The following is a 22,088-nucleotide window of genomic DNA, read 5'->3' on the forward strand; positions in this document are numbered from 1 at the left end:
ATCTTATTTCACACATTATAGAATTTGACTGTCTATTCCAGGCATCCCCAAACTGCAGCCCTCCAGATGTTTTGGCCTACAACTCCCATGATCCCTAGCTAACAGGACCAGTGGTTGGGGATGATGGGAATTGTAGTCCAAAACATCTGGAGGGCTGAAGTTTGAGGATGCCTGGTCTATTCCTCCTTCCCACAGGTGACAATTGTTTGTCTTTTTAGGGAAAGGTGTGATCTCTTTATTACCAATCTAAGGGCTTTTTGATCTTGTAGTCAGCAGGTGAGCAGAGTCACATTTAAGGCACATAGCTTCCCCCAGAGAATCCTGGGAATTTTTGTTGTTAAGGGTGCTGGGGATTGTAGCTCTGTTGGGGAGGGGAATTACAGTTCCAAGGATTCTCTTGGAGGGGGGAGCTGTGTGGTTCAAATGTATGGTATTCAGCCTAACTGAGTTTATGCTGGCTCCTTTGTGGGCAGGGCAGTGGATGAGTTAGGTTGGCTGCCTTGGTGAGCCCTCAAAGGCACAAGCACAGTGAATTCAGACTTCCCATTCATTGCTGCTTGGTTCAAGGAGAAACAGGAGGGGGAGCAGACTAGAGGAGCCAGGAGTTTCAACCCCCCAAACGCTGAGCAATGGGGGGGGGAGATGTACTTTGGTAAGTAACCAGGAAGTTCAATGAAAGGCACTGTTTTCTTCTACCGAATGTGTAAAGGCTAGTGAACATTGATTGTGCTCCAATAATCATGACCATTATGCCGACTTGGGTGAAGCCCATTAAAACATGTGTTGTTCATCAGTGCTCAAATTGTTGGAAGAAAGTTTGCAGAGGCCGTAAATTAAATCCATAAACTCTGTCCCTAGACTCCCAGCTAGTTAACCAATTCATACCACTTAAGCTTTCAGAACAGTAGGGAAAGCAGCTCTTCTGCCCCACCCACTTCTGGAATTTGGACTCTCTTTTTTTTAGAGGAAATTGCCTACTGTAGGGAAAGGCCACTTTTAAATGGGTTTGTATTTCAGTCATGTCTTTATTTTATTATGCATATCTACAGTGTCATAAAAATGTATCAACATATTGTACAACATATTAGAATATAATCAGCACGAGCACCACCAAAGGCAAATTATAATAAAATTGAACTATGGTGCTGGAGGAGACTCTTGAGAGTCCCATGGACTGCAAGAAGATCAAACCTATCCATTCTTAAGGAAATCAGCCCTGCGTGCTCACTGGAAGGACAGATCGTGAAGCTGAGGCTCCAATACTTTGGCCACCTCATGAGAAGAGAAGACTCCCTGGAAAAGACCCTGCTGTTGGGCAAGATTGAGGGCACAAGGAGAAGGGGACGACAGAGAACGAGATGGTTGGACAGTGTTCTTGAAGCTACGAACATGAGTTTGACCAAACTGCGGGAGGCAGTGCAAGCAGGAGTGCCTGGCGTGCTCTGTCCCATGGGGTCACGAAGAGTCGGACATGACTAAACGACTAAACAACAATTATAATATAATATAATATAATATAATATAATATAATATAATATAATATAATATAATAATGTATCTATATATTATATGGATTTCTGCATCACTTGGGAAGTGTGTGTGTGTGTAATATACAATATATATATATATAATACAATAATATATAATCATATAATGTAAGTAGTTTTAAGTTTCTTTTTTTAAAAAGAAACTTTTTCTGCTTTTTTCATGAAAAAGATTAAATATGATGGCAGAGGTCTCTCTTCTCCCATCACTCTGCTCACTTTTGGTGCTTGTGTGGGTGGATATGTGTAAATATGTCTGAATGGGTGTTTATCACAGAGTAAATGACTATCAAGGTCTGCTATCCCTACCAGCTATGCTCTGTCTTACTGCTGGAGGCTTCTACATTCCAGTTACTGCAGGAGCAGAGAGAGCTGTTGTGCTCAGGTGCTGATTGCGGGTTTCCTAGATCTGGTTGACCGCTGTGACAACAGGATGCTGGACTAGATGGGATCCCATTGGCCTGATCCAGCAGGCTCTTCTTCTGTAAATTACCTCCAGGATCGGAGTCAGGATGCCTACAATATAAATTGCTGAGGAACCTAAGTGGGGAAGGCATGGCTGCCCTCCTGTCCCGCTTGTGGGCACTGTGAGACTAAATGCTGGACTAAATGCAGAGCCGTCTTTCCCATAGGGCTTAGTTGTGTGTCGCGCCAGGGCGCTGGCCTCTCAGGGGCGCCCCAGCGAGTGGGGGAGCTGTGCGGCTTTGCCGGCGGCCTCCCCTTTCCCTGCATGCCTGCCAGTTGCACCCGGCCAACCATATGGCTGGCGGACATGCAGCTTGCCTCCCAAGTCTCCACAGGAGGAGAGCGATCCCTGCAGAGGCTTAGGCTAGAAGCTGCACCCCGCCAACCATGTGGCTGGCGGGCGCACAGCTTCCCTCCCAAGCCTCTGCAGGGATTGCTTCCAGCCCCTCCCCCAATGGCTGGCAGTGCGCAGCTCCCCCCTCCCACTATCCGTGGTAATTTGGGGGCGCTGGGTGGATATTTGCACCCTGGCACTGCTTTTTGCTAAAGACAGCCCTGACTAAATGGACCACTGGCCAGCAGGATCTTCGTATGGCTCCACTCAACTTTGCTTTTTGCTCCATCCTCTTTGTGCCTTGGCAGTACCAACCACTGGTGAGCACCCAGATCCCATGCAGTGGCACAGCATGCTTTAATGGTGCCCGGGGCTCATGTGTGCTGGGGGTGGGGTGCAGGGCAGAGGGTGAAAGGAGCCCATTGCATGTCAGCCTAGCCCTTGCCACCAACATCACTGGACCTGAGCTGCTTTGCAAGGCCGGAATGTTCCCAGCTTCACAAAGCACCACCGGGCCCTGCACCACTTTGCAAGCTGCACTTTCATTTAAAAATACCACAGCAAGGCAGTATACAGCACAGAACACTGCGATTAAAAGCACCGGTGAAAGATTCAGTAAAAATATTGGTTGCTTTAAAAAGAAATTCGCATTGTGGAGGCCTGTCTGTATCACAGTTTTTAGGAGCCGTCTGAAAGGAGGTGTTGAATGATTCCTACCCAAACCTCTACAGTACTGGCAAGGAGTTCCACAGGGCAGATAGCTTGCCACACTAAAAGCTGGGTCCCCTGGCCTAGCAGGAGAGATGGGATCGATCCAAAGCAGCGCGCGGGGGGGGGAGCTTTCGTCACCATCTCAGGGACTTTTTAAAACCTGGGCATTTGCAGATTAAACTGTGCTTAAGAGGAAAGCTGCCCGGGCTGGTTTAAAAGTTGGCAACCCGCAGGGGTGGGCGAATAGAATTAATTTCGGCAAAAACTGGTGTGCGCCTGTGTCGTGGTGTTCAGAGAGCCTAACTCCTAGGTGCGGGTGTGTGTGTGTGTTTAAACCTCCCCCATAGAACCCCTCTCTTTCTGCCTGCCTGCAGCAGTTGAGAGCATCATTTCAAGCCCGGCCTCCAATCGCGAACCGGTGGCCAATTCCCCTTCTTTTCCCCAGCCCAGGTTTTCTTTGCAACGCCTCCTTTGAGCCATGCAAGGGGGATTTTGTTCTCCCCCTTTCCTGCGAGCACAGTGAAAGCGGATGGCTCCAACGGCGGCTGCGATGGGAAGCTGCGGCCGGGGAGCGCAACGCAGGACCATCAGCCGCGCAGGCACCGCCACGATCACCACAATCGCTGCTGCTGCTTTCTCCTCCTCCTCTTCCTCCTCCTCGCTCGGGCCCCGGAAGATCCCTCGGAAAAGCTTCGTGGAGGCCACGATGACCTGATTTCCCGGGGTACCGCCCCCCCATCCTCCTCTTCCTCCACATCCTCTTCTCCAGCCTCGCCACCATTTAGATATACATCCTTTGCGCACCGGAGGCGAGCTGCGGGGTGGGGTGCTGGGTAGCCGCAGCACCGAATCCCCCTCGGCGGGAGAGGGAATGCGCGTCTGGCGAGCCGGCGAGGGGCTGCGACCCGGGAGGGGAGAGCGAAGGCGAAGAAAGGCGGCGGAGGGTCCTATTATTAGCAACACCTGCTTCCGCCTCCCCCGCCCCCTTCCCGCGATGTCGCTTTCACATCCAGAGCGCAGGCGATTCCCATTTTAGCTGCGGGCGCTGCGCCCTAAAGACCAATTAAAAACATCTCAGAAGGGGGTCCAAGCAGAATGGGAACGGGCGGTTGCTGCCTTTTGCTTCCATCTTTTGCCTCCTTTTATCCGTATCTTTGTTAAAGTCACTTTCTCTCCTCTTCTGTTTCTCTGCAGCTTCTCCCTCCCCCTTCCTACGAAGTCTTTTGTCATTGTCTGTCTGCACGTTTCCTCCCTCTTCCCCCCCACCCCCCCCGCTCCGCATTTCCTAACAATTAGCTTTTTTGAGCCCTTAATTCCCCCTCTCCAAAGGTTCTTAAAGTATCGGGAAAGAGAAGCAAAGAGACGCGTGTTTGTTTCCTCTTTCTCCTTTCTCCTGTGCGCCCCTGTCTACCCCCCACCCCAGTTGTTGGAGAAGCAGGATACAACCTTTCTTGGGGGAATGTCACCCCTCTCACCACCTGGTCCCCTTCCTAAAGTCTGGAAGCGTCCCAGTAACCCCACTTAGGATTCCTCTCCCTCTCTCCCCCTCTGTGTCTCCCCCTCCCTGTGAAAGTTACACTGTATTCTCTTGCCATTCCTTCCTGTTTCCTATCTTCTTTTTCCTGCAACCTTTGAGTCCCTGAGCCGATGCTGTATTGGATAAGGTTCTTCCTTGTCCAACTATTGCTTTATTTTAAAGGACCTCAAGGGTCCCACAATCCTGGGGCCTCCTTCCTTGGGACATTTGGATCTTCGGCTGCCAAGTAAGTTTCATTTCAGAGACCACGGGAGTACAAAGCCTTTGCAACGAAGTTGAATTGTTTCCTTCTGCAAGAGTTTTCATGCAAGTCTGAGCTGTTTGCCTTTCCGAAATCCAGTGGCATCAAGAGGCTCTTGCTGGCAAGTGGGGTTGGGGTGGGAGCTGCTGAAGAGGTCTTCCAGTAACTCCTTCCAACAGGGATCGGAAACTCAAAGGACATTTTCAAAACCTCCCTGCTTCACTGGGACCTGCACATAGCAATGGTTGGCTTGCTTTCCAGGAGCAGGTGCACCTATTTCTGGAGTGGCAGAGCTGATCTGAGCTGCCTTTCAAGATTATCGCCACCTGCAAACATTTGTCGCTTCTCCTTGCTGTGAATAGCCCAGCTGTGCAAGCTGAACAAAAAGGAGGGAGGCTTGCCACAAGGACAAGCTGATGGGGAAATGTGTTCTCACCTCCTCCCTCCTCCTCCTCCTCCTCCTCCTCCTCCTCCTCCTCTTGCTCCTAGTGAAAGTAACCAGAGAGCAGGTCATCTGACTTCTGCTTCCACCCTTCTCCTTTGGTTATTGCCCAAGTAGTCACCTGAGTTGCATCTCCCACTTTGGGCAGTTCTTTGATGGCTTCTCTGAGGCGAGTGAAAGTCCTGCTGGTCTTAAACTTGATTGCAGTCGCTGGGTTCGTCCTCTTCCTGGCCAAGTGCAGGCCCATTGTCGTGAAGAGTGGGGACTCCTTCCACGAAATCCACCCCAGGGCAGAAGTGTCCAACTTGACTGCCCGTGCTGGAAATCCCATCCAGGATGCAGTTTTGAAAAGGCTGTCACTTCTGGAAGACATTGTCTACAGGCAGCTCAATGGTAGGTGTGCAACTCCTTTTTCTCCTCCTAATCTAGAGGAACTTGCTTTCTTTAACATCCTTCTGCTATGGTTAGACCTGCTTTAGGGTGCAGTGCAAAGAAACTGCTGGATGATGGGGGATGAATTGGGAAGATAATGTAACTAAAGGCCAGTGTGCGTGAAATGCATGGATAGGGCTCCAGGTTCCACCCCTGGTACCAGCTGCTTAAAAGATCAGATAGCATGTGATGGGGCAAATTCCTATCTGAGGGCCTGGAGAGCTGCTTCTAGTCAGAGTAAATTATACTGGGGCTATATGGACTAAGAGTCCTAATGGTATAAATGCTTAGGACAACTATAAGGCATCATGGTGCATAGTTAAATTATGGAATTTGCTCCTTCAATAAGCAGTGATGGCCACCAACTTAAATGGCTTTTTAAAAGTATCAGGCAAATTCATATAGGAGAAAGCTATCTCTGATGAGTAGGTTCTACTTTCACAGTCAGAGGCAGAATCATAGAATTGCAGAGCTGGAAGGGACCCTGAGATCGATATAGTCCACCTCCCTCAAATGTAGGAATATGCAGCTGTCCCATATGGGAATCGAGCTTGCAACCTTGGCATTATCAGTGCCACAGTCTAACCAACTGAGCTATCCACTTACAGTATATAACTGTTGTTTGTGGACTTTCCATGGGCATTTGGTTGGGCACTGTGAGAACAGGATGAGGAACTAGGTCAGGCTTCCTCAACTTCAGCCCTCCAGATGTTTTTGGCCTACAACTCCCATGATCCCTAGCTAGCAGGACCAGTGGTCAGGGTTGATGGGAATTGTAGTCTCAAAACATCTGGAGGGCCAAGGTTGAGGAAGCCTGAAGTAGGTGAACCCCCTTTGACATGATCTTGCAGTTTCATCTTATGTTCTTAACTTCCAGTGTTATGAGAAGAGGCTGCAGCCCGATCATAGAGCACGTGTGTTGCTTGCAAATGTTCCCAGTTTTGCTCTTGGCATATTCAGATTCAGGCTTGTATCTAAATCCTTGGAGAGCCATTGGGAGTCGGTGCACATCAAAAGCTGTAGAAGCTGTGGCCTTCCAATGATGCTGGACTGCAAACCCCCAACAAGTAGTCAGAGATGATGGGAGCTATAACCCAACATCTGGAGTCCATTATCTTGTTCACTCCTGATCTAGGTAGGCCCAATGATCTGCCTTGGTAGAAGACAGCATTCTATGCTCCTATATGTTAAATCCTGCACACTCTCTCTCTCTTTTCCTTTGAAGTCTGGTGACGTCTCCCAGATGTTAACAAAGATTCCAAGCTTGAAATGAGCAGGATATGTTCCATGAGTTGAAGTAAGATGTGTGCTCTGAAGTGTGGCGGCTGCTTTCCTCCTATGTTTTTGTAGATATCTACTGCCTTCAGGGGGTGGCGCTGTGGGTTAAACCACTGAACTTAGGACTTGCCAATCAGAAGGTCAGTGGTTCGAATCCCTGCAACGGGGTGAGCTCCTGTTGCTCGGTCCCAGCTCCTGTCAACCTAGCAGTTCGAAAGCATGTCAAAGTGCAAGTAGATAAATAGGTACCGCTCCGGTGGGAAGGTAAAGGGCGTTTCCGTGCACTGCTCTGGTTCCCTCGGCCGGTAAAGCGAGATGAGCGCTGCAATCCCAGACTCGTCCGCGACTGGACCTAATGGTCAGGGGTTTCCTTTATCTTTACCTTACTGCTTTCACTACAGCCCTCTTCCCCTTCCCCACTTAAAATCATCCTTGGGAGGGGGATTATCTGTATGCACAGTGGTTTCAACATGTGTTATCTCTGTGCATGTGTGTGTGTGTGTGTGTGAAAACCCAGCACAATTACCTACTTCTGAAGCACAGAAAGCTTTAGAGAACCTCACTAAGCTTTCAACTGCAGCCATTGTGCGTTTGCTTTTTTGATGCCGACTCCCCACAGGCAAAGTTAATGCTCACTCTTTGTTGCGTCTGTTGGTAGCAAAAGGGGAGGGAGAATCTGCCAGGAGGCAACTATGTTCTATCACTTCAGCAACTTGGCAATAGAAAGGAAGCTACCCTTGAGTAAAACAGATTTCCCTACCCTGGAGTAATGGCTTCCAGCATGTGTTCCTCTCCTCCAGTCCTGATAAGATAATCACTCAGGTGTGATTTATGGAGCACTTTTTTGAAATGCCTGGGGCCACAGCCCTATCACACTTAAGGAGTGGGGGTACAAGTTATGCCTCCACTGTTGAAGCAGTTTGCCTCTGAGTATTAGTTGCACTAAATAGCAACTGAGGAGACATGGGTGGCGCTGTGGTCTAAACCACTGAGCCTCTTGGGCTTGCCAATCAAAAGGTTGGCGGTTTGAATCCCTGCGACGGGGTGAGCTCCTGTTGCTCTGTCCCAGCTCCTGCCAACCTAGCAGTTCGAAAGCACACCAGTGCAAGTAGGTAAATAGGTACCACTCCAGCGGGAAGGTAAACAGCATTTCTGTGCACTCTGGTTTCTGTCACGGTGTCCCATTGTACCAAAAGCGGTCTAGTCATGCTGGGCACATGACCCAGAAAGCTGTGGACAAACGCCGGCTCCGGATGAGTGCCACAACCCCATAGTCGCCTTTGACTGGACTTAACCGTCCAGGGGTCCTTTACCTTTACCTTTTACCTGCTTGTCGGCTTCCCGTGGGGGTGTCAAGTTGACCATTGTGGGAACAGCATGTTGGAGTAGATGGGCCTTTGGTTTGATCCAGCTAAGATTTCTCTTAGTTATTTTATGACCTTAACCATATGCTAAGTATTTTTTTCCCCTGTGTGTATGTGTGAATCCTGGGATAGTTGTGATCCTGTCTTGGCCCCCATCCATTTCCTTTGAAACCCCCAACAAATGTCTCCGTATTAGAAAGCTGCAGATGAATAATGAGGCTTTACCGAAGTGGGGGGGGGGGTCTTGACTTAAGCATGTCACTTTCCCACTTTGTAAGTCAGGGATGATGGCGGCACTATTTCTCTGTAGAAAAACACCAGTGGGGTGTCTAGGCAGCTGTACCTCACGAGAGATGGAATTTGGAGAACACGGTCACATCATGAAGTAAATTGTATGTTAACAATCCAGATGGAATCCAGAAAGATAATAATAATAATAATATAATAATAATAATATATAAAAAATATATTATCACCCAGCCGCTCTGGGTGGCTTCCAGGAAATTAAAAGACAATACAAGAAATCCTTATAACATTTTGCTGAGGAAACAGAACAAAAACAATGTATAATTTGAAGAGAAATGAACAGCGGTTTTTACCTATTTAATTCGGGCGTGCTGCATAGCAGGGAGACATTCAAACAAACATACAAGGGAAAGAGGCCCTCAGAACTACATAGCCAATCGGGGAACATGTTACCTCAGCAAGCATCATGCCACTCCACCTGGTTACTAAGAAACACCTCCCCCCCACCAGCTGACCTACTGAAAACAGAATTAACCATTAAGTTACAAACTGAATGATCTCTGCTGTTCTGCTTCAACAAATTATGTAGGCCTTGTTCATAGCATTTGTCTGCGACTGTATAACATGAAGTTCTGTGGACGGCTTTCAGTAAATAAGTAACATAATAGTCAAAATGCAAAGTAAGACACAGTACAATTGAAAGGGGGAGGACTATACAACAAAATATGTCGTATTTATTTCCCCCGTGTGCTAGCAGGAAATTGTGTGTGAAAGCTCACCACCTTTTTTGCATGATGCCTCCTGCTAGCAGGAGGCTGGTGTGTTAGCTCAGACTTCAGTGGTTGCAGTCATGTGATCAGAGCCAATAGTACCATGACTCAATGGAAGGCCCCTCCAGATGACTTATTTATAGAGCATTCTTTTCTTCTCTTGCACAAAGCTTACACAGAGGTTACATTATATCCAGCCTTTAGTCAGCATTTGTTTGTGGGATGGTTATATCACAATGAGCATTCACTTTCAATTTATCCTGATTCACTTGTGGGGTGTTCACATGCCTCCCCAGTATCCATTCATTCTTCCCACACTTTTAAATCCATCTGTCTCCAAAGCACTGAGGGTCAGATTATTATTTATTAAAAGTGGTTTTGTTGTAGTAGGGCAGACATGTCCAACCGGTCGATTGCGATCTGCAGGTAGATCGCTGGGTGTCCCCGATCAATCGTGTGTCGATTGCGTGATCCTGGGCAAGTAATCTTGTATTTCCCCTCCCCTGATGCTAGTTCCGTCTTCCGCCACTGCCTCAGCAGTGTACAGTGGCGTCATTGGCAACCAGAAATAATGTTCGCTTTAGTGCTGCATGCGATACAGTATTCATCGCTGAATAATAATAATAATAGCTCAGCAACTCTGGGTTCCCCCTCTAAAACAGCTCAAGAACTCTTGGCAATGACAATGGGTAGATCACTGCCAGTTTTTTATACTTGGAGTAGATCACAGTTGCTATAGAGTTGGACGTGCCTGAGCTAGGGCAACCATACTGTACCAGCCAACTCCTAGGGGCCATGAAGGCTTCAGCCCCTACAATAAAATATTTGAGGGGGCCAGGCACCCATAAAGTTGATGGGCTTTCCCATTCAAATGGTGTGTGGGCACTGCGTCATGTGATGGATTATGTGGGGCAGGGCTTACCTGACCCCCCCCATAATATTTTATTCAAGTTGGTACCCTTGAGAGCAACAGAGCCCTTCCACCCACTTAAACTCTATACCAAAAGTTCCAGTAGGCACTTGTTTCTCTCTTGCCAAATACTGATAATCTGGAGGTGCCCGGAGGCTGTGCAAGATCACCTCCCAATGTCTTCCATTTTAGGCTTAATATGCCTGAGCAGCACAGCATCATGGTTAGAGTGTTGGACTAGGACCTGAGAGACCTGGGTTCAAAATCTTACTTGGTAATAAATTTTGCTGGGTGACCTTGGGCCAGCCACTGCCTCTCAGCCTAACCTACCTCACAGGGGCCACAGACAGAAATCTTGCCCAACTCTTGCATTAAAATCACCCACGAGGATAATTTTATCCTTCTTAGGCGTCTCTGATAGGATGGTATCCAGCTGAGAGTAAAACAATTTTTCTTTAATATCTTCATCGGCATCCACTCTCTCAAGGCAAATCTTTAAAAAATGTAGTATAAACACCGACAACTGGGGAACACTGACCTTTGAGCACTCCAATTGGAGAATAGCCTTTACCAAAGGCGTCATGGGCTTTGAAGACGCTAAAAGTCAGGATGCAAGGGAGAAACGTGCTAAGAGGACGCATGGCAAATCCACACTGTGATCAACTCCCACCTGGAAACCAATGTCCCCACTATGGAAGGACGTGTGGATCCAGAATTGGCCTTCACAGTCAGTTATGAACTCACTGTTAAAAACCATGTCCATGGAAGACAATCTTACTTGGCTATGAGTGATCACCAAAGAAGAAGTAGAAGACCACCTCACGGGGGGTTGTGGGTATTCATTGCAGAGGTGGAGAACCATGTATGCCACCTTGAGCTCCTTGGATATAAATGCCAAAATAAAATGTAAATAATAAACCCGTAGTATTGCAGGCACCCAAGAGGATTTTGCACAACACCCGTTGTGATTGCATTCATACCTCGGTTTAAGTACGCCTCGGTTTGAGTATTTTCAGTTTACTCCACTGACCTGTCTGGAACGGATTAATCCACTTTCCATTACTTTCAATGGGAGCATTCGCTTCAGGTTAAGTACGCTTCAGGTTAAGTACAGACCTCCGGAACCAATTGTGTTTGTAAACCGAGGTACCACTGTACCTGCTTTTCAGAAGCAGGTAATAGTCCTACTCTCCAAAGTTTCAGGGTCATAGACAAGATGCGAATCACAAAATTTATTTGGCTAATAATGTTGATGATGCAGCAGGTGTGGAGGTTCATATTGATCAGGGCCCTGATGCAGATAGGGATTTTAAACTTCTTATCTGCCTCCTGTCCCATCACCATCTTACCCAGGGCTCTGATCCACACCGTGACTCCTGCGTTTGCAATCTCTATTTTAAGGAGCCAACAGCACAATTGATCCTCAGTCAGAGGTGTCCCCCATCACTTGACCCTTTCTGTTTAAGACGCAGAGGGATTTGGGAAGACGACTTGGGGCTTTCTGCAAGCAGCACTCGCTCAGACTTTTTCTTTCTTTGTGGTTTCCATTTGACAAGATGCATATACGGCTTCATCGTAGTAAAACCTCTTAGCGGTTCACAAGAAATGTTAGCATCAACACTGAAGAGTGTGAAAAACAACGAAGGACATTTGAAGAGAATTAAAATTAAGAAAACAAAAATTGAAATGCATTAACGTTATATATGTCTGTGTAGGCTCGCCTAAATAAAGAATGTTTTAGGCAGGTGCAAGAAAAATGTGCAGTGAAGGCGGCTGCCTGCTGTCAATTGGCAGGGAGTTCCAAAGTGCATAGGTTCTGCCACAGTTAATGAGTGACAGCTAAGGTACGAGTGTTACATGGCACCTGTAATAATGTCAGTCCCACAATTCAAAGTGATCAAGTGGGCACATACATGGTAAGGTTCCCTCCCCTCTCTTCTGATTTTTCTGGTGCATCTGTGGGGTTTATTTGTGTGTGATTTTAATATTGGGTTCATTTACAGGTTGGTGATATGGGTGTTAATGTTTTATGTACGGTGTCTCCAGTCCATGGAGTAGAGCAGCAATTTCTGATTATGTAAATAAAGCGGAAACATCATGATGTTGGGTAGGGTAGAAAGAGATGGGGATTGAAGGGTTATCAAGTTTATGAAACGTCACCCCCCCCCCGCAACCCCGGCCCCACAATGTAGTGATTTGTACCTTTTGGAACAAGTTAAACAATTCCGCAATCCGTATGGGTCACCCCTGACAGCTGCTAATTAAATCCTCAAGCTACATTTCTTTTTATGGCACAGTGGAGATATTTCTATTACAATCTCACAAGGTACAACGCTTTTGAGATGCAGGGAGGGAGCTTTAAAGCTGCTGTGTGGGATGCAGAAACATGGTTGGAACTTGTAAGGAATCCAGGTGAGAGATCTAATTAAAAAGCTGACTCAAAGGCCACCAGCTCCGCCCTCTCTTCTTAAGCATCCCCTACGGATTTGCACATTGAGGCGTGATCTTGATGCCAAGCACTGTTTTGATAGCTTTGTTTCTTGCAGAGCTTTAAAGCAGTTTGGTGTGTGCACTGGGGAAAAACAACCACCACCCACCCACCACCCTTAACTTTCTGTGCTGTGTGCCTGAACTTCTCTCCTTGAGTTTTGAGCATTAAATTAATGCATGGTTGCACAGGGCTGGAATTGGTGTTTTCTTTGCGAATCAGCTTGGCATTTCAGAGGAGAGGCAATCTTCCTGTTGATCCTTGTTTATACGTGCTCATCCACCATTACAATGATCCATCTGTGTTTTACAAAGAAGAGGTAGAATCTAGGGGGAATGAAGTTCACAGGGACCAGCTCACATCAGGCTGCCATTCTGTAAACTGCAGTGGGAATTGGGAATCTTTCGGAAGATGAGAGATTGTTGATTTTAGTGGAGACTACAGGGCTGGTCCTACCATAAGTCAGAGTGAGTCTCCTGCCTCAGCTGGCATATGGTAGGAGGCAGCAGGGCCCCTTAATTATTCCTCCTGAGCTCCCTGACCATACTCTTCTGTTGGAGAAGAGGTCTGTGTGTGCCATACGTCTCTGAGCACAATTCAAAGTTTTGGTGCTGACCTTTAAAGCCCTAAATGGCCTCAGTCCAGTATACCTGAAGGAGCGTCTCCACCTCCATCGTTTTCCCCGGACACTGAGTTCCAGCACCGAGGGCCTTCTGGTGGTTCCCTCGTTGCGAGAAGCCAAGTTGCAGGGAACCAGGCAGAGGGCTTTTTCAGTAGTGGCACCTTCCCATCAGACATCAAGGAGAAAAACAACTATCAGATTTTTAAAAGTCATCTGAAGGCAGCCCTGTTTAGGGAGGCTTTTAATGTTCAATAGATTATTGTATTTTATTTTTCTGTTGGAAGCCGCCCAGAGTGGCTGGGGAAACCCTGTCAGATGGGCAGGGTATAAATATTATTATTATTATTATTTATTTTATACACCTTGCCCTCACCTTTATGAAAACCCTGCGGTTGTCTTTTTTATTGATTTTCAAAAATATAAACATACAAAAAAACTGTAGAAAATCCAAATATCAAGATTACTCTGAATCTCATGACTCTCCCTCCCCCCATCCCTTCCATGGGTCCTTCTGATTCTATTTTCAACTGAAAATAGTACTTCTCCAATTTTTCATCTTCCTAAGTCATCTATATGTTCTGTTACATTACAAGTGTATTTAAAATCCTGCTAATGTTTTGACCTGTTTACAATGATTTTGTAAAGGTAAAGGGTAAAGGGCCTGACCATTAGGTCTAGTTGCGACCGACTCTGGGGTTGCGGCGCTCATCTCGCGTTAATGGCCGAGGGAGCCGGTGTACAGCTTCCAGGTCATGTGGCCAGCATGACTAAGCCGCTTCTGGCAAACCAGAACAGTACATGGAAACGCCGTTTACCTTCCCGCTGGAGCGGTACCTATTTATCTACTTGCACTTCATGCTTTCGAACTGCTAGGTTGGCAGGAGCTGGGACCGAGCAACAGTGCCTCAGGTGCCTCAGGGTGCTTGCCTCCTCTTCCCTTTCCCACCCACGTACCGTCCAAGTGACTAAACCAATTAAACAAATCAACCTAATTAATTGATACCCACCACTAATGACACCTACCCAGCACTACAATGTGGAGTAAAGGAACCCCTGACCATTAGGTCCAGTCGTGACTGACTCTGGGGTTATGGCGCTCATCTCACGTTATTGGCCGAGGGAGCTGGCGTACAGCTTCCAGGTCATGTGGCCAGCATGACAAAGCCGCTTCTGGCGAACCAGAGCAGCACACGGAAACGCCGTTTACCTTCCCACTGGAGCGGTACCTATTTATCTACTTGCACTTTGATGTGCTTTCAAACTGCTAGGTTGGCAGGAGCTGGGACCGAGCAACAGTGCCTCAGGTGCCTCAGGGTGCTTGCCTCCTCTTCCCTTTCCCACCCACGTACCGTCCAAGTGACTAAACCAATTAAACAAATCAACCTAATTAATTGATACCCACCACTAATGACACCTACCCAGCACTACAATGTGGAGTAAAGGAACCCCTGACCATTAGGTCCAGTCGTGACTGACTCTGGGGTTATGGCGCTCATCTCACGTTATTGGCCGAGGGAGCTGGCGTACAGCTTCCAGGTCATGTGGCCAGCATGACAAAGCCGCTTCTGGCGAACCAGAGCAGCACACGGAAACGCCGTTTACCTTCCCACTGGAGCGGTACCTATTTATCTACTTGCACTTTGATGTGCTTTCAAACTGCTAGGTTGGCAGGAGCTGGGACCGAGTAATGGGAGCTCACCCCGTCGCGGGGATTCGAACCGCCGACCTTCTGATCGGCAAGCCCTAGGCTCAGTAGTTTAACCCACAGTGCCACCCACACTTTTGTATATACATTAAAAACATTTCCCATTCTTGATTCCTGAGCTTCCCAGTTAGTTATGCCGTTTTGGCATAGTCCATCAACTTGATTTGCCATTCTTCTCCGGTCTGGCCTGTCTCTTCCTTCCATCTAAAAACCCTGCTGTGTTATCACTCAGGGGCAGTTTCGTATGCCCTGTTGCTGGTACTGAAGTAGGATTTGCTACTCTGTGTGGAATGGGAGCAGTGCTGGATTTATGTATAAGCTAAACAAGCTATAGCTTAGGGCCCCACTTTCGGGGGGGGGGGGTTAAAGGGGGAAATACTGGATGTACGTTGATAAAATACATATTTTGTTATGGGCAAATGTCTTTAGATACCTATTAGGTCCATAAATTACCATATAGCATATATTCAACTCCAAAAAACAGTGACAATTTGTTGTTGACAAAGGACAGCTGGACATATAATGCCCCATTACCTTCAGTAGCTTAAAGGTAAAGGGACCCCTGACCATTAAGTCCAGTCCTGGATGACTCTGGGGTTGCTGCGCTCATCTCGCTTTACTGGCCGAGGGAACCAGCGTTTGTCCACAGACAGTTTTTCCGGGTCATGTGGCCAGCATGACTAAGCCACTTCTGGTGCAACGGAACAGCGAAACCAGAGCAGTGCATGGAAACGTTGTTTACCTTCCCACTGCAGCAGTACCTATTTATCTACTTGCACTGGTGTGCTTTTGAACTGCTAGGAGCGCCGCTTCACAGCTGATCGCGCTCCTGCAGTGCCGGCCGCATGGAGTGACTCTGCGAGTGGAGGTGCCTGTGGGGGTTGGTTTCAGCGGCGTGGAAGTATGGCTTATTTTTGGGGTATGTCTTATATTTCTCAAATGCTTTAAAACACTGCCATGGCTTACTTTATGACTAGGTATTAAAAAAAAGGGGAAACAGGGTAGGTGCTGGAAATTCCTCTGACTTAGGCAAAGGAGCTATAACCCGTTGCAGTAAAGCAGGAGAGCGGGGAGCTGTCCACAGAGATTCTGCCATGGACAGTGCTGAAAGCAGGCGTTTTTGCTGCCCTGCATTCAGAAGCCCTGCCCGGTTCTCTTAACCATGCATTGGGTCGACTTTCAGAGAGAGAGACAACCTCTTGCCTGTTGGCTCCTCTGAGCCATGTGCTTGGAGTGATGCATGTCTACAAGAAACGGCAAAGCATGAGCATTTCTACAGAAGAGGAGAGCCCATACTGTTAAGACTGTCTCAAAGGGAGTTAGGATATGGCTCTATCTCACCTTTGCCTATCTGTTTGCGGACTGGTAGTACATTAGCTTCTCTCCAGCTAATTTGTATTCAGGGTAGACCCATTGAAACCAAATGGCCCCAAGTTAGCTTTGTCCATTAGGTTCAATGGGTCTGAGATCTGCCCTGTACAAAAGAACAACATCTATCACATTTATTGAAACTGCCTCTTTTCTAGGGAGCTTTGTGTCAAAACTGCCGCTTGCACTGTTTGCTCTTGCACTGATTGATTGGCAGTCTGACGTAAAGCTGCTTTTCATTGATACAACTTGTTAGGACAGTGGCTGAAGCTATTGAGTGCTATAGTGAAGCATAAGAGGCTGGCTCAACGAATGGTGGTAGTTCAGCCCATGGAAAATAATGTGAAAATTAGATGACTTAAAAGGGTGATTAGGGGGAAAATGCAAAAGGATTGGACTGTCAGCAAATATTAACTAGAATAGCCCCAATTAATCCAGCTATTTTTGACGTGCAGGGTAGTGCGGCACACACTTTAGGGCTAAGAAGATCTAGGTAAAGGTAAAGGACCCCTGACCATTAAGTCCAGTCGTGACCGACTCTGGGGTTGCGCGCTCATCTCGCATTATTGGGTGAGGGAGCCGGCGTACAGCTTCCAGGTCATATGGCCAGCATGACAAAGCCGCTTCTGGCAAACCAGAGCAGCACATGGAAACGCCGTTTACCTTCCCGCTGTAGCGGTACCTATTGATCTACTTGCACTTCGACGTGCTTTCGAACTGCTAGGTTGGCAGGAGCTGGGACCAAGCAACGGGAGCTCACCCCGTCACAGGGATTCGAACCGCCGATCTTCTGATCAGCAAGCCCTAGGCTCTGTGGTTTAACCCACAGCGCCACCTGCGTCCCTAAGAAGATCTAGAAATCCTAAATAAATACATGTATCTAAAATGGTTATATATGTAAGCAATGGTGGTTTACAGAAATTAAAACTTCTGTGGTGCCTGGAAAGGAACACATCATTTTTTTAGCTTTTTATATCAGTATGTCCATGTTGTACCTGGTTAGATGTGTGTGTGTGTGTGTGTGTGTGTGTGTGTGTGTGTGTGTGTTGATTCTTCTATTTCCCTTCAAGCTGTTCACTCTTTTTGCAAAAATTCTATTGATAAAAGAGGACTAAAGCATACCTGGAGCCATATAACAGAACAAACTTGGAATAGATCAAACCCAAGCAAGATAAATGACATATAGAGAGTACAATGACAATGTGTACAATCTTCAAAATAACAACCATAATTTAATAATTTATTATTTGTACCCCGCCCATCTGGCTGGGTTCCCCTAGCCACTCTGGGCGGCTTCCAACAAAGATTAAAATACATTAAAATGTCACACATTAAAAACTTCCCTAAACAGGGCTGCCTTCAGATGTTTTCTAAATGTCAGGTAGTTGCTTATCTCTTTGACATTTGATGGGAGGGCATTCCACAGGGCGGGCGCCACTACCGAGAAGGCCCTCTGCCTGGTTCCCTGTAGCTTTGCTTCTCGCAGCGAGGGAACCGCCAGAAGGCCCTCGGCGCTGGGCCTCAGTGTCCGGGCAGAACGATGGGGGTGGAGACGCTCCTTCAGGTATACTGGGCCAAGGCTCTGTATAATCTCCATTTAACATCACATTTAGATGGAATTTGCCATTCCTGTGTTTGTTTTGCCATATAAGTTGCAAGTAGCCATCGCATGGCTGCAAAGTCCACTGGATCCACATCTCTCTGAATAACCCACAGCTGATGACTCGGTTTTTCATATATGGAAATAAACAAGACCTTTTAAAACCAGTTTGTCTCTAAAATTAGCATATGTAAACATACCCTGCCGACACTGAGCTATGACCAAGCAGACAGTGACCAGCAAATGAGTAATCAGAGTTTTACAACGAACATTATCATTCCCACCCACAAACAGAGAATGTAAGCAAAGCTGAGGGTCTAGTAAGAATCTTCAACTGGTAATTAAATCAATTTCCATCACCACTAAACCTCAACTCTTATTTACATGAATACAGTCCCCCTACACATGGCAGTAGGTGCCCTGTATGCTACCCCCCCAACACTGCAGGGAGGAGGGACATGCTTTCAAAACATGATTGAGGCACACTGGGATCATAAGGCACCTGTGAACTTTCTTTAAAGAATTCCCCCTTGCCTACGTAGAATATGTGGTTAGAGCAGGCATCCCCAAACTGCGGCCCTCCAGATGTTTTGGCCTACAACTCCCATGATCCCTAGCTAACAGGACCAGTGGTCGGGGAAGATGGGAAATGTAGTCCAAAACATCTGGAAGGCCAAAGTTTGGGGATGCCTGGGTTGGAGGACCAAATCTTTGACCAATGCGAGGGGGTAAAATCTGATTCCCATGCTAACCATAGATCATTGAATGGGGAAAATTGTACGTGTGCTCCACCAAGGGTGATGTCAAACCGCTGGAGAATCACTGTGGCTGCAGAGACCGGTAATTTATAACTGTGTAGTGCAGATCATTAAGACCAAGTTGTTAAAGGAACTCCAAGATCCCCAAACTAACCTCTTGAAACCCCTAAGGGATTGTGTCTTGCTTACTTTCACTGCTGGGTCTTTGACAGGAGAGGAAATTTGTGCTTCAAAGAGTTCTGTCTACGCCCACAAACTCATCTCAGGAGCCCAAATCCCCACTGGATTTCCTTCTCTAACAGTTGGCTGGAGGGAGGGCTGTAGTTTAGTGCTAGAGCATCTGCTTGCATGCAGAGGGTCTCTGGTTCAATCTCCATCATCTCTAGGTAGGGCTGGCAAAGGCCGCAGTCTGAAATCCAGAAGAGCTAATGCCAGTCAGTGGAGACACTATGGAGGAAATGAACCAACAGTATGACTTGGTGTAAGGCAGGTTAGGAAGAGCCAAGGTGTAGGAAGCTGCAAGGTCTAAGAAGTATGGGAATGGCCATAGTTCAGGGATGGAGCACCTGCTTTTTCATGCAAAAGGATCCAGGTAACTCTAGGAAGGGCTGCTGCCAGTCAGTGCAGGCGATAGTGAGCTAGCTGGACCACCCATCCCATCAGGGGAAAAGGTGGGGTGTAAATAAATATATAGTAATCATCAGCATCAACATCTGACTCTGTATAAGGCAGCTTCCTGTATTCCTAGTTGGATAGTTTATCTCTCTTATTGCTCCAACTGCTCCTACTTCTGGCGATAAATCACACGGTTATTGACCCACGTTCTAACATGGTGGTAGCAGTTATCTAAAAATAATGCAGTAATGAAGTGGCATGATGACCGGAAGTTGTGCCGAAACCAAGTGCAAACTGGGCAAGGATTTCACATGGCGTGTGGAACAGCTGAACTGATAAATTCTACATTTCTTCTGCAGACCATAAAAGGGATGTTTCAAGGAGGAGGGAGAACTTTTCAAGCCCAGGAGCTTGGCATTAAATTGCTCTGTTGTGCTTCTTTCCCCGCAGTGGACCAGAATATGGAATACAGGGATACGTGTCCTATTTTAGAGGACAGTTCTCTATTTGAAGGGATGCCCTGCCCAAGTTTGTTTTTAAGAGAAATTGCCATCATGCCCATATGATGAAGACTTGCGACACCTTAACTGTGGTGTGAACAAATGCTATATTTATTTAAATGTAACAACATAGGGGATCTGCAAAAAAAGCAGAAATAAATAATATTAACTGAATCAACCAAGGACTGGAAGGAATGCATCTTCCTTGCTATGTGAGGCTTGGGCATGTGAATCTGAGAAGTGCCTTGTGGCCCCACTGATCAGCATAAAAGGCAGCCCTAGAGATCCACAAATCAACACAGTTGTAGGGTTACCAAAGGGTACCCTTAACCCAGTGGTTTTCAACCAGTGTGCTGTAGCACCCTGGGGTGCCTTGAATGATAGGGGTGCCATGGGCAACAATGGTCTCTGTCCCTCTTATGTTCCCTCCCTCCCTCTGATGCCTTCTCACATCTCTGCCTCCCAAAGGTTTGTGCGGCTGTTTGTTGCGACAGCCCTGGCTACAAGCTCCCCAGGCGAATGTTCCATTATTACTATTTTTTTACATTAAAATCCATATTATCGTTATTTCAACTTCAGCATTTCTAAACATCCCTGGTGTATTTTAGGATAAAGTGCATTTATAAGTGCATATGTTGAGATGAAATATATAATAAATGCACATTTTCTTTTTTCTTTTTTTGGGGGGGAAGTAGCAGATTAATGGGTGCATATCTAAAAACGTCTTTTATTTTAAAATACGACATCTGGTACTTTTTTCTGAGCAGACGTCAGAGAAGTGAAAAATGGGGAAGATAATTATGTTTCAATTTGCGCATTAGTTCAAGAGCTGTGGATCAGGTCAGTTCGCATTAGTATTCCCAGAATTTAAGCCCCTCAAGCATAACTAATGCATAGGTGCTAGTTAGCTTGTTCTTTTTGTCTGTTTGTTTTGTTTTGTGTGCCTATTTCATTCTCGTCATATACCAATTACCTCATGTTGGCTGTTTTTTCATGGAAAACAGGGTTGCCGTGTTTCTAACAAAACCCCTCATCTTTTAAAGCTACCCCATCCAGTTTCTATTCTCTTTGAAATAACTTCTTTTTTAAAAAATAAATAAATCAGAACATTTAAAAAGTGGGAAATTAGGTGCATCTCTGATTAAAAAGTAATCAGTTTCCTTCACATGTTTGTGGGGTGAATTGAATGTGTTTCTTTCACAGCTCTAGCCTTTCCTCCTCTCTTAAGAGATGATTCCCCAGACTTCCAGCATTAAGTAGATAAGGGAGATTCAGAGCCAAGGCTGCTTTTGAAGAGATTCTGATTTCCATAGCGAAAACAGAGTGACCTACTTAAAGGCAGAAAGAATGATTTTTAAAGACACTCCTTATTTTATTTAACTTTAAAGATCTCTGCTGACAAGTTGCATTTTCTGGCCCTTTTCAGAAGTTTCCCTGGCAGAAACCAAATGAGCATGGAAGCAAATGAATGCATTTTGCCCTCCATGACCTTTCTTGGTTTCTTTAGCTCACACCAACTGTGACAACTCCCTCGAAAAAAGTGCTCTCCACCAAGCAATTAGGCTTGTAAACAGCCTTTCATTGGATGCAGTTTTCAGGACAAAACGGCCAGATTGGAAGGGTTAACACTATCCTCCCCCCCCAAAAAAAATGCCCCCCAAAAGGAGCAATTAGGCTTGAAAGCAGTCACACATTTGCTCCAATGAGGGGAGGCCATAGGTCAGATGGAGGGAAACCAACGGGCCGTAAGTTACTTATGGTTATTGTAAGGGAGGAGTGGGAAAACTTTTCTGATCAGTGGCCCAGATGCTTATCTCTCCATCATTGGAGGACCACATTTGAGAGGTGGGTGGGGCTTCCCACCTGGCCATCATCTGATGACATAGTTCGTAAAATAATAGAACCATAGACTTGTAGAGTTGGAAGCGAGTGCAAGGGTCATCTAGTGCAGGAATCTCAGCTAAAGCATACATTACAGATGGGCACCCCAACCTCTGCTTGAAAACCTCCAAGCAAGGAGAGTCCTGGACCAGTGGTGGGTGATAGAAAGAAAGAAAGAAAGGCAACCTATTCTCCCCTCACTGGTTCCTTCTTGAGTAACTACCCGTAGATGGTTTTTCCTCTCCAACTTGACTTCCTTCCTGCTGTCGCTTCCGTT

General features: G+C 46.6%; 1 protein-coding gene across 1 annotated transcript in view; it reads left to right on the forward strand.

The window, feature by feature from the left end:
- The first annotated feature begins 3,575 nt into the window (after positions 1 to 3,575).
- The window catches only part of GALNT17 (polypeptide N-acetylgalactosaminyltransferase 17), a 121,440-nt gene continuing 102,927 nt past the window's right edge, over positions 3,576 to 22,088 (forward strand). The window contains exon 1 of the mRNA XM_035139012.3: positions 3,576 to 5,667. Within this exon, the coding sequence (XP_034994903.1) occupies positions 5,430 to 5,667 (238 nt within the window). The 5' untranslated portion in view covers positions 3,576 to 5,429. The remainder of the gene's footprint in view (positions 5,668 to 22,088) is intronic.

Source organism: Zootoca vivipara, chromosome 14 (genome assembly GCF_965207765.1).
Source record: "Zootoca vivipara chromosome 14, rZooViv2.hap1.1, whole genome shotgun sequence".
NCBI classification, from domain to species: domain Eukaryota; kingdom Metazoa; phylum Chordata; class Lepidosauria; order Squamata; family Lacertidae; genus Zootoca; species Zootoca vivipara.